The sequence below is a fragment of the Columba livia genome, chromosome 1 (genome assembly GCF_036013475.1).
Source record: "Columba livia isolate bColLiv1 breed racing homer chromosome 1, bColLiv1.pat.W.v2, whole genome shotgun sequence".
In the NCBI taxonomy this organism is placed as follows: Eukaryota; Metazoa; Chordata; class Aves; order Columbiformes; family Columbidae; genus Columba; species Columba livia.
Genome location: NC_088602.1, coordinates 175,662,116 through 175,674,601, shown reverse-complemented (window position 1 = coordinate 175,674,601; position 12,486 = coordinate 175,662,116). Strand labels below are relative to the sequence as shown.

General features: G+C 42.2%; 1 protein-coding gene across 10 annotated transcripts in view; it reads left to right on the top strand.

Moving 5' to 3' along the window:
* MSRB3 (methionine sulfoxide reductase B3) overlaps positions 1–11,279 on the top strand; it is an 89,749-nt gene extending 78,470 nt beyond the window's left edge. For all 10 annotated transcript variants that reach the window (XM_065048566.1, XM_065048564.1, XM_065048561.1 and 7 more), the window contains 2 exons: positions 3,332–3,429; positions 8,500–11,279. In XM_065048566.1, the coding sequence (XP_064904638.1) occupies positions 3,332–3,429; positions 8,500–8,664 (263 nt within the window). In that variant the 3' untranslated portion in view covers positions 8,665–11,279. The remainder of the gene's footprint in view (positions 1–3,331; positions 3,430–8,499) is intronic.
* Positions 11,280–12,486: the final 1,207 nt, after the last annotated feature.

Genomic DNA, 12,486 nt, shown 5'->3' with positions numbered 1-12,486 from the left:
CCAGCGCTCAGCTGCTGCTGTGCCAAGGGTGACTCTTTCTCTCTCTCAGCTCAGCAGAAAAGGTGCAACATGGGCTTCTCCCCCCGCATTCCTGCAGGAGCATGCCCTTTCCAAGCAGCCAGATAGCCTTCAAAAGCAGGCTGAGTTGTCTAAAATGCAGAGCGAGCCACCAATTTTGCAGCCTTATGGCAGGACGGAGGTGGGTGCTCAGCGGGACAGGAGCAGAGGAGCAGCAGCCAGTGGGACAGCAGAAGTTGCCTGGGGCTTGCAAAGTCAAGGCCACTGCTGGGTCATTCACTTAGAAAGACAGAAAGACTGTATGAAGAATTCACAGGGATCTGGTTGGCTTTCTACGTCACTGGGAGTTGCCTGAGGTGCAGGCAAGCAGACGGCTTCTGCAGCTTGTTCCTGGCAGCTTTTGAAGTAGAGAAAATGGCCAGAGAAGGCTTAGCAAACTATCAGTTGGGTTTTCCACTTTAGCTCGAGAGAGGAAATGAGGCAGCAGAAGGGGATTGATTTTCCTGGTGAGTTTGGCTCATCAACTCAATGAGCAGTTCACTTGTCTTCCTCTCAAGGTCAACAGAGTGACAGCGTGTCTCACTGTGCCCTTCAGGACCTTTTCTGTTGCAGAGTTTGCAAAGTTTTCAGTCAACCATCATGGAATTACCGGTTCATCACAGTAATTCTAGTGCCTGGCCCGCCATGTCACTCAAATGGAGATGGCTTGACTGAGAGTTAAAAGTCCACGCTGTGGAGGCAAAGCCCCTGTCTTGGGGACCATATGTGGCAGTGGTGGAGCCTTCGGAACACGTGTCACATGTAGCATGAACTGACAGCCTAAAACTGAAGTCACTCCAGTTGGGTACAAAGGCTACTTTAGGAGGAGCTTGCCTGTTTATATAGGTTTCAGATGACTTCATTTTATAAAAGTGCATGGAGTGCATCCAATGCAAATAATTTTTCTGTGGTGAATGGGAAGTCGAAAATGAAAAGTCTGGAGAAAGGAGGATGGTTCGTCTTTCTTTAATGTCAAAGCTGACATAAACACGTCTCCTCCAAACCCTTCTCACAGGGTAATTTTCTCAGCAAGACACAGATTGCTTCAATCTCTGTGTAGCAGCCTTTGAAGCTTCCCCCTTATTGCTATTACGGAGGAGGCAGGCTTGTCTTTGAGAATTTCTGCAGCACTGAAGTGTTCCTCCTCCAAAGACTTTCACACAATCAGGTAGTTGGTTATTCCAAAGAGCTCCCTCTTAGGAACTTCTCTGCCATCACACAAGGGCAAAATGATATGTCTGTTTTGCAAAACTAAATTTAAAAAACTAAAAAGGCTTCATTACAAATATTCTGACTGGCTCAATTTTCATTAGACAGAGGCCCAGCTAAGAAGATGACGGATGGTGTTGGAAAGGGGGCACCACTTAGGAAACATCAATTTTTCTGTCAACAGAATAGCCCCTTTTGCAAAACTTGTCATACATTTATTCCTTTTCTGTTTGTGAAGGTATTTGATTGGAACGGATATTTTGCATGAGAGGAAGAGTTTATATAAAAATATATATATATATATATATACATATATAATTTTTTTAACAGTTGTGTTTGCTGCACTGAGTTCCTGTCTTATGGGATATTTTCCATGTTCAGAGTTTTTGCTCTTCAGTCTGTCTGGTGTCTTCAACTGTTCCATTTGCAATACTTTTTTGGGAGAAAAATAAAAAGATGGAAACACTTGAGATGGTAGTAGGCACCTTGGGAGCACAGGACTTGAGGCTTGCAATGCCATCAGGTTGCAGGCTTAGGAATGTGACTGTATGTGTGTTCCCAAAAGGAAGAGAGATGCATTTCTGAGCATTTATTTTATTTTTTAAAATAGGCTTATTATACTTGCGTCCTGATAAGTGTTCTTCCATATTTAGTGGTTTAAGATACAACTGAAGACAGATGGACTTTTTTTCCAGTTTACACACTTCCTTTACCCACATTCAGAAAAACTGATAGCTTCTACACCTCCTTTTACTGTATAGGAAATTTTACTCGCTTTACTTATGGGAAGCTGTATACATCCTTTATTAATCTACATGCAGTGGTTCACAGCTGCTGCTGTGTTTCTTATTAGCTTATTGCAAGTCATTTTATGAAATCATCAATAGCAAATGCTTAACAGATATTAGAAAAAACAAGGAAGTTCTGTATATATGGATGTGTGCGTAATACACAGAGAGCAAGAGCTGCCTGTGCATGTTATATTTGACAAGAGACTGAATGAGAAGGACAGATAGGCAGTGGGATTTCAGATGGGCCCTGGTAGATGTTGACACGACCTTGAAGCCTATCAGGTTCTTACGTGGGAGCCCAGCTTCAGGAAATGGAGCATATGATGACAGGTTATTGAGGGGTGGCTGAAAAGTTACAGCTGGGTAATGGGTATCTGCTGGGACACTGAACAGATCTGTGTTGTTTTTTACCTGTGTTGTAGAGAGGGGGAGACTTGGCATGAAATAGTTAAGGAGTGGAAAGTCATTATTTGGATAAGTGGCCATTACTGGTAGATCAGGTATACATCTCATCATCATCTGGTGTCAGGTCACGCTGCTCCGTCACAGCCAGCAGCTGTGTTCAACATGTGTGTTAATGAGTGCAATTGTTTTGTTCTGGATGCGGATCACATGCAGACCATCTACTAGTGTCTAATGTAGGCATAGTTATGACTCCACCTGCCCATGGCTGATCTGAAGCACTCATTACCGTCTTGAAATTAGACATAATAGTAGTAATCTCACAGCTTCTGATGTGTGATGGGTCAGCGCCTGAGCTCATCCTTCTGGGCGTGACCATGCCTTGGTGAAGGTAAAGGTTAAGGCAGGTTTTGGGGCTCTAAAATTGCAACTTACCTGCTCTTTTATGAAGTACTTTTACACTGCAAAAGCAAAATCACCTGTGTTCCATAAAGTCTCACTGTTTGTCTTCAGCATGGAATTTGTGTTTTTTTTAAACAGATGGCAAGCCTGAGTCTGGCTTACCTGAGCAACCACCTTCATGCCTGAACTAAACTATTACGGTTGCTTGTGGTGGAGTGCAGGCATCTCTCCTGAGGTGGAAGATGGGTGGCTAGTGGCAGCTCAGTCCTTGCCTGTAAACAATTTTGTATTTAGGGGGGAAATTTTCCAAAGTACCTAAGTGATTTAGGATCCAATATCTCCATTTCAGTTGTTTCCATGCACTAGAGAGAGTTGAACATTTTTCAAAGCGTGATTATGTCTTGCTTTTTACAATGCCATCTGCTATGAAAGCGCCCTCTTTTCTTGCTTATCTTGTTCCTCTTTTCCAGGTTGGCCTTCCTTCTATGATGTGATCAGTCCTGATGCAATTACTTTCAATGATGATTTCTCCTATGGGATGCATCGGATTGAAATATCCTGCAGTCAGGTTAGTTTATAGCACACACAGACCATTCTGATGGCAAAGGCTGCAAAAATCATTACCGTGTGCTGTACTTTCCCTAAGATTTGCAAACATTTCAGTTCCATTAAACAGTAATCACTGTGAGAAAGCACAATGGGTTGTAGGTATAACAGCTGGGTGGAATGAGCTGAAGGCACAAAGGGCTTGTTGGAATGCACATTGTTGTCTTGTGTGAGATTTAACGGAGCAGATGTAAATGGTTGGACTTGATGCTGAGTCTACAGAAGTTGTCTTCCTGAAGAGGGTCCCTCCAAAGGAGATCCTGAGCCTGACTGGCTCCACACGTGAGCAGTTGAGAGGGAAGTCAAAAGCAGTGGAGCAACTGTCTGTGTGCTGATTCCGTCACTGTGCATTACTGTGCAGCCATGCTAACTCATTCCCCACACTCATTCCCAGCACAGTCCTAATGGCTGCCTCAGATAATCCCATCTGCCGTGATAATGAAGTCAATAGTCCTTTAAGATGTGCCCAATTTTTCCGTTATCTGTCTTGTTCTACTTTCATCCTTTGTGCTGCCCTCCTCTTTGTGAAGGGAACAGCACTATCATTACCTAGCAAAGTGAGAAGCTGCTGCATTGGCGTTCAGCAGACGTCCCCAGCAGCTTGGAGTCCTCCACCTCCACGTGCTCCAACTCCTGAGAGAAGCAACAGCTACATTTAGAAAGTGATTATTTGCTGCTCTCTTTCCAGAAAGTATTGGTGGCAGGAAGAATGATTTAATCCTTGAGAATGTGCATCCTTACTAGTCAGGCAGTCTTCATATATAAATGCTCAGGGTGAGTGAAGAAGCTTCTCAAAAAGAGGCAAGATTATCTTTATGGAGAATCTATTAACTTCAGTCTGGGTAGAGGGTTTGGCCCAACGTGTTAATGGCCAAATCAGTGTGTCTGCTAATCTTTCATGTGTACTACCTAATTCTGTAGTGTTTACATTGATTATATGCTTTAGAAGATCCGTTTAACACTTTTTGGGAACATCCTTTTCCCTAAATTCCCTAACAAGGTAGCAATAGTACTGCAGAGTGGGGATCTCGTGCTTCACCAGTGATTACTGGCATAATAAAAAATGCAACCCACTCTCTTCAGCTCTGCTTAGTAGGCCTGAATAGTGCTAAAATCAGCGTATTGCCAACCTCCTGAGCCTGTATCTGCTGACACCTTTCAAGAGATGGCCAGAGCTCCTGGTTTCACCTGAGAGAAGCCCAAGGCAGCCTGTGGTCAGGCCAAGGAGTCTGGGAATGTCATTTGCCTGTTGCCAAACAAAATAGCATTAGCAGGCCTGAGGCCAGCAGTATTCGCAGCAGTCACACGCAGACACCATAAAAGTAAAGCAAAACCAAAAGCTGAATTTAGAGCATTAAGAAAAAAATACGACCAAGGTTGCTATATAATCCAATGGCAACTTCCTACCAGCTACTCCAGCTTCCTGGGGCAATAACCCCACAGATGATCAAGTCATGCAGGAAAATAGCTTGAGGAGTGGTGAGCATCTTTGCAGCCATCGCTTAGCTCAGTTAATACCGCCGCATTGTGTATCCATAACAAAACCATTTTCTCCGTTCCTTGGAGCCCTAGGAATGTGCACATGCAGCTGCAAAAAAAAAAAAAAAGCAGTTTTACTGCAGCCTGGAAAGCAGTGGGATTGATATGGCAAGCCTTGGTAGAACTGGAGGGAAATACCCTCTCCCACACCCAAAACGTTATTAATCTTTTGCAGATGAAAAAGTGGTTGATTTTTCTTTAAAGGTCCTTCCACCTGTCTGAGAGAATAAAAAACTTCTCTTTTAATGTCCCCCATTATAGAAAGCAAACACTGGGGGGAAGTTGCTGTAATGTTAATCAAAGACATTCATGACGTTATCCTAGAAATAACTTTTACAGTTTTTTGGAAACGCATCACCCTGGGTATATTTAAAAGGTCAATGATTAGTGACAGATAGAAGTTAATTACAAATGCATTTGAGGAATACTGTAAAATGGGTTGCATCTCTGTTTTCTCTTTCCTGCTCAGGAGTCCCTTCCCCTGAGGTCTCCCTAGCTATTATTTGTACCTGTACATATCAGTAAAATTCTGTAGTCACAGAAGTACTGTTTGCACATGGATAGCTGGGACTCGGCTACAGCAGCTGACTGCAAGCTGCTTTCCGTGCCTCCCAGCAGCATATTAGAACCAGGAGGCTTGAGAGATCCAAGCATACTGACAGTTCACATTGACCCCCCTTTCCTGCTCCCAAACACATATTCTGCCCAATATATTTATGTGCAAGGCTGCAACAGATGATTGTTTCTTTTTGGGAGGCTTTGCAAACGTGTATATATGTCCTAGAAAAATGGTCGTCACCTATTACGTGTGGGGAGGACAGCAAAATCAAGTCATCCTTTGTACTCTCAGCTGAGGGCCAGGTTTCTTAGACTGTGATATAAAGGATTGAATTACGTTTCTTTTCATGGCAGATGAGTTATAGAGTCCTCTACAGAGAGAATCGCCACATAAATTTTTGATGAGAGGTAATCTCAAAAGGTAACAAATTTTGCAGTAATCCAATCCTGGTGTGATTCTGCCATCACACAAAAATGTAATGAGACTACCTTGGACTCTCACACAGTTTCTCTGGTTTTGTGAGGAAAACCTTTTTTGATAGATTGTCTTTTTAGTCTGTATGTGAGTATATTACCCCTGCAGATAATTTCTCTCTATGGTTTCTCTTGTTCTGTTTCAGTCCAGTGGAGAGGCAATGATTTATCTTTGGTTAAATGTTAATCTGAAAAAGATTGACACTTCTAGCCAGGAGGTTTTGAAGCATTCTTAGTTGAGATTAGATGATTTAATTAGGATGCTGAACATTTGGAAAAATACCCTCTCTGGAACACTTAAGATTTTTAGTTTTTTGTTGTTTTGTTTTGTTTTGTTTGTTTGTTTGTTTGTTTTTGTTTGGTTTGGTTTTGGTTGTGTGTTTGTTTGGGTTTTTTTTGGGGTTGTTTGTTTGTTTGTTTCCCCCAAGGTATGGAAAAGCTTTATAATCAGGTGAAGTGCCTCATTGTTAGAGACCCCACTCTGAGAAACAGCTCAGGTTTTCTGCTCAGACTGCCTAAGAAAAGTCTTCAATCTAAAGGGAAATGAAATAAAATAAGCAGTGGAGAATGGAGGAAAGGGTGGCAAGACAGTAATCTTTCAGGAACAAGACTTGAAGCTTTGTCTTCCTTAGTTCCCGAGCAACTTTCCTTTGCCTTTTCCTTATTTGCCATATGTTCTCTTCCTTCCTCACAAAGCTGAGCAGCTGCTGCTTAACCCAAAGTCATCCATGCCTTTTCCCACTGCCTCTGGGAGCTCCTCCTGCTGATACTACAGCCTAGAAGCCCCCCCGTTTGTTACTGGGGTCCTTGCTGGACTGCCCAGGCTGTTTTAGTGACACTTTTCCAGGAGCAGGGAGCCCTGAGATGGGGCTGCGAGGCTGGGATGGATGGGCCGGAGCACTGAGGCTTCCCATGCCCACCTGTCCTGCTCCTCCGTCAGTAAGGATTATTGGTTCAGTTTTCATTGAACAAGAAGAGTTTCTGTCGCTCCCAGCTGGCATGAGAGCCGCCCCCAGCCTTTCAGTCTTTTGAGAGTTTAACCTGAAGCCAAAGACTTTACCTGCTTCTACAGAGACCCTTCCTACTGCTTGGGTGAATTAAAGGCCATAACAGCAGGAGAACATTAGCAACACATTAACTGCAGGGTAGAGATTTGCCATCACTAACTCATTCAGAGTTTGGAATAATCAGTATTGCCTCTATGCATTTGGTTTACTATGAATTAATTAAATGTTAAAAATAATTTGCAGTCTTTAATTTTTGCCATCTGACTGCGAGCCCACAAGCAGCCCTGTGATCTCAGTTACACCATTCCGGCTCTCACCGGAATTGGCTATTGACTTGAAAGGCCAAGGCTCTTTGGTAAAGCAGCATGACTTTCCTGTTCAAGATAAATATTTCTCTAGTGCAAGGTTTTATTTTTTTATTTCTCATGGCAGGTTGTAAAAATGAACTTGTGGAATTTAAGTGACTAATTACAAGAAGTTCTTATTATCCAGATAAGTTGTCGGCCATAATGTGCAGTGATAGTGATACTAATTTTTGAATAAGAATCAATTGGATCAGCTTCTTCAAAATATTGTACTCTTCTTTAAAGCAAGGGACAGTTACCTTTTTCACAGACAGGAGCAGTAGTGTTCACCCTGACAACCACTGCAAGTAGCTGAGGCTGATTCATGTAGAATGAAAGTGTCAACAGGCCACCTGTGGTTTCATATTCCTTACAAAAAGCAAATTCAACATAATTCCTATTTATAACTACTCTCAGCTAAAGATTATTCATTCAGAAGTATTTTACATATCTTCACTACAGGTCTTTTTTGGTCACCTGTCCCTATCTCTCCTACATACTACAGAAAGTAGTATGAGGTGAGTAGTGGATGAGCTTCATCCCCTCCAGGGGTGAGGAGCAGTGCACTCAGAAGGACCCTGATGCTCAGAAGCGTGCATCATACTCCAAAGAATATCTTTACTGCTTTATGTCCTTGCCGGTATTACTCAAGAGTTTTAGTGTTTTCTTACTGAGGGTTTACAGATGGCTGCAGGCTGAGGAGGGCCTGGAGCTCGGGCTGCCCCTTTCTTATACAGCTGTCCTTACAGCAGTAAGTGAAATGTGGACAGTACTGCCCTCACCACTGTGTTTGTAACTGTGTTCCTGCCATGAGATCATTACAGAGACAAGCGGCTTCTCAGAAATAGTGGCCCGAGCAAACATACGCAGTGGTACAACAGGAAACACCCAGGAAATTTGGGCTTGAAGTGTTAGGCGCCCATGGTATCTCAGAAGATCATCTTCTTGGATCACTCTTGCCAATAAATGTATGTTGTAAATCCCACTTGAAAGGGCGATGTAGGGACCAGGGTGCTTCCTTGGAAGCAACTTCTCATCGTTGTTTAACATCACAGTGATGCCATCAAGCTGCACAGAGACACACTGATGCTCTATTGTGTTTTGTTTCAGTGTGGTGCTCACCTGGGGCATATTTTTGACGATGGACCTCGCCCAACTGGCAAACGGTACTGCACAAACTCTGCTTCCTTATCTTTCAAGCCAGCAGACAAGAACAACGCTGGAGAAGGCAGCGGTAGTGCCAGTCCTGCCCAAACAGGCAAAGCTGAGCTGTAGGATGAAGCGAAGCCTGCTGAAAACTGCGCTGATCCCACACAGCTCACAAGGAATGTTTTCTGAGTTGCCTGCTTTCTAATATCCTAAGAATGTTTAAATTTATGAAAACATTTTGCACCATCCTTCTTCTTCCTCACCTTTTTGGAACTGAGGCCTTGCCTGCCAGTGCATTTGCTATATAATTGGATTGAAAAATGTGTTGACTGACTTCACAGGTTTTCTTTTCCTTTATGTTATTTGAGATTGCTTTGGAGAATCCTTAAATTGAGAGGCTTTGGTATAATTAGTTATTAGTTTCTTCTTGGTGCTGTTTTACTGTAGGTTTGAACAGTATTCCTTTTTGTGTGGGAGATGGGACTTGTGTTTATCTCCAGTCTGTAGGAAACTTCTGGGCATAAGAAAATCCTGAATTCCTAGCACATCTCTGCTTTGTTGTGACTTGCGAGGCATGCCGCCTTTGGTCATGTGTATTCAGCCATCTCCCTGCATCAGCCGCACCCTGCAAAAACTTGTAGTTATGGCTGTTCTTCCCAACTCAGAGAGATGGATGAGATGTAAAGCCCATCATTTGGCTAATTTACTGCCAAAATGTCGAGGGTGTGGTTGAAAGGATGTAAACATTGTCTCAGCATCTGTTTTTCTCCTTTGTTTGGCATTTAAGTCAAGGTTTTCTACTAGCAAGGTTTGTTTTTGTGAGCTATTAATGAGGCTTTGTCTTTTTGTGAGGCCTGTTCATCAACTGTAACTCAAATCCGAATTAAAATTGGAATCTGCAGGGGGTAATTATGTGGACAAGTGCAGAGATAAACTCGAGGAGTGAAGTAGATGAGGGATGACACTGGGCTCTTTAACTTGTCGGTTGCTACAAGGATTTGGAAACACAACAGTTTCTGCTGAAAGGGAGTTTAGGATTGAATGCAGCAGAAAGAGGGAGATCCTCCTGAAGTATCCAGTTTTAAAGATTAGCTGGTGTGGATGCACACTGCCTACAAGGCCACAGCCTTTAATTTGTGCATTTGCAGCGTAGGACATGGGTGAGGGGATTAATGGGTTTAAGAAATGGATTTTAAAAAAGCCTGTCAGAGCTCCAGAAATTTTCACGTCAAAATTTGCTGTCCCGTCAGATGTTTTTCACTGCTGCTTTTAGAATTTTTTTGAGTAATCGTTTGTCTAGAAATGTGCATAATACTGTTCTTTAAGATAGACTGTACGGTATTTGCTAACACCACTTTGCCTTTAAGCATTGAGAGATTTAATTAATATAGTATTCACTTTTATTAGCAAACTTTATGACTAACGTATTTGGATCCAATTTTATTTCTAGTAGGAGCAAAGCAACCACTGATTTTTATGAAAGCAGGATTGAGGTTTTTATGTCAGTGATAATAAACATGCTATCTAAAGTACAAACATCCTTCAGTTAAAATATAGCTATTGTAAAAGCATATGGAATGGTCAGAATTGCCTTTTTTAGCAACATGCTAAAGACATGAAAAAAGCATGCAATACCTTAACATCAGATTGATGCCAATAAGGATGATAAATATTTAGAGCTAAAACACTCAGGCTTTGCTGTAGTGAGCACCTACTCAGATTAGTAATCCCCTAGGTATCATGCAAGGAGTTGCTCATCAGCTGCAGGAAAGGTTGTACAGACTGACCTTTGGTGTTTCGAGTTTCTCCTGTTCCCATGTTTTTTTAGCAATTTCTTCTAGAAGGACTGCTTTTATCCCTTGCTTTTATTTAAAGAAAAGTAGGTTTTCTCTACCACATTTTCTGACATAAACATTAAAAAGGCAGCATCTATAAAAATGTGGTACATATATGTGGTTTAATTCCAGATTGCTGTTGGATTTAAGTGTTATCAAATTTCAGTATATTCCTGCCTTATGTTAAAGAAATATATTACTTAAACTTCAGTACGCAGTAATGTATGCTGTCCTACAGGAGATTTATTTTTGCAGGATATGGAGTGCAATGAAATGAGTCAATATGGTGAGGTGTATGTGATCTCTGGGAGTTAGACCATTTAACATAGGAAATGCATTGTTCTGTCTTGTGCGCAAACTATACTACAGCACAGTGCAAGGTAAGACAGATTTCCTCTTATTGCTCTTAGAAGGTGCTAGTAAGGGCTAGTATTGAACCCTCCAAGTTTGGTTCGGTCTGGTTATCATCATGACAAAGGAAACTTGGGAGCTGAACACAATGTATAGAATAACAGGAGAATATTTCTGTATGTTTAAATTTTGCACTGTCTAGATGCTTATAAAAATTGAATGCAAACTGCATAGAAATAGCAAACTATATTTTATAATATCTCTATTGTTACTCAGATGTTTAAATAGCATACCTTAAAATATCATGTAAGTCACATGTTATTTATATATACTATATATATATAAAATTGCACATGGTTTTTATATATATATATATATACGTACACATACATATATTATCCAAGTATAATTTTAGCATTCGGTACCTTTTTAATAACTAAAACCTTTCCTTGAGAGAGTTCAATACTTTTAAGAAATTGAGTATACATTTTTCAAATTAAATTTGTTTTCATATATTTGTTGTACGCAAATATAAAATAAATTTCTTTATAAAGAGTGCTGATCTCCTTCCTTACGGCAGGTTTTTGCACCCCTAGCTGCAGCATGCCTTAGGGAACTGCTTTTACTTTTCTTTCCCTTAACTTGCTGTGCATATTATGTACCCAGTAGGTTTTTGGCAGGGACACAGCCCTGCCAGGTACCATGTGTCACTGCACTTACCTGCTTTCGGGAGACCATTGCAAACACCCAGGCCCAACAGAGAGGGTAAATGTTTGGAGAAAGGCTCAACTTTTACTTGGCAGAAGTTTTCACTGCTTTGGAAAGCCACAGTGTGGGATGCAGTGAGTCCCAAGTGTGCTGTAGGAGCCCTATGTTGCCCAGGCTCAGTCTTCAGTGGAGGAATTTGGGTGGAAAGCTGGTTTCTGTCAAGGTTTCATCTCCAAGGATACAGGTTTGGAATGCCCCATTGGCAGTAGGTTAGTGCTGCTTGGTGGATCAGGTCTGCAGTAGGTTCCAAAAGAGAGCGGTGAGGGAGGTTGCAGGCTGTTATCAAACCAGCTTTCATTTTTATGTTTGTGGGAACCAGAGAGTGACATGAAAATTAGTTGCTAATTGTTCTCAAACATCGCAGAGGGTCCTATGACAGATGGCACACTGAACACTTGTCTTACAAATTTAGTATAATCCCTTTTAATCCAAAAATTAATCCCTTGTAGCCCTCTCCCTCCTGCCCACCCACTGTAGTTCCCTCTCAGAACCATAATAGTTGAATAGCTGAAATGAGCAACTAACTGGTCCCCACTAAAATTAGATGCGGCTGGGTGCCCCGCAGTGGCTTTGCCGTGCACCTCCAGCAGAACCTGGCCAGTCTGTCGGCACCCAGAGGTGCTGTGCCAGGGCAGACATTCAGAGATGTGTGGTCCTCTTGCTGCCGCTGGCCTGGCAGCAGACATGAGGGGCAGCTCCGTGCTCCAGTCCAGCTCAGGGCAGGCTGCCCTTTACGGTGCTTGGTGTGCCTTTGTGCCTAAGACGTGTGTACACCCCACCGCTTCAAAGCCAGGGAAATTTCTAGTAAGAGACTCTCTCTCTGCTGCTCCCCTCTCTGCCACAGGGTGGGAGAAGCAGTGGCAGCAGGATCAACTATGTGAGGCCAGTTAATGAAGCGCTTTGTGATTCTCTTATCATTGTAGCTAGATGGCTTCTATATATTAAAAGCACTTTAACAGTAAGCCTTTTTCACAAGCTGTATCAGCTCTCATAC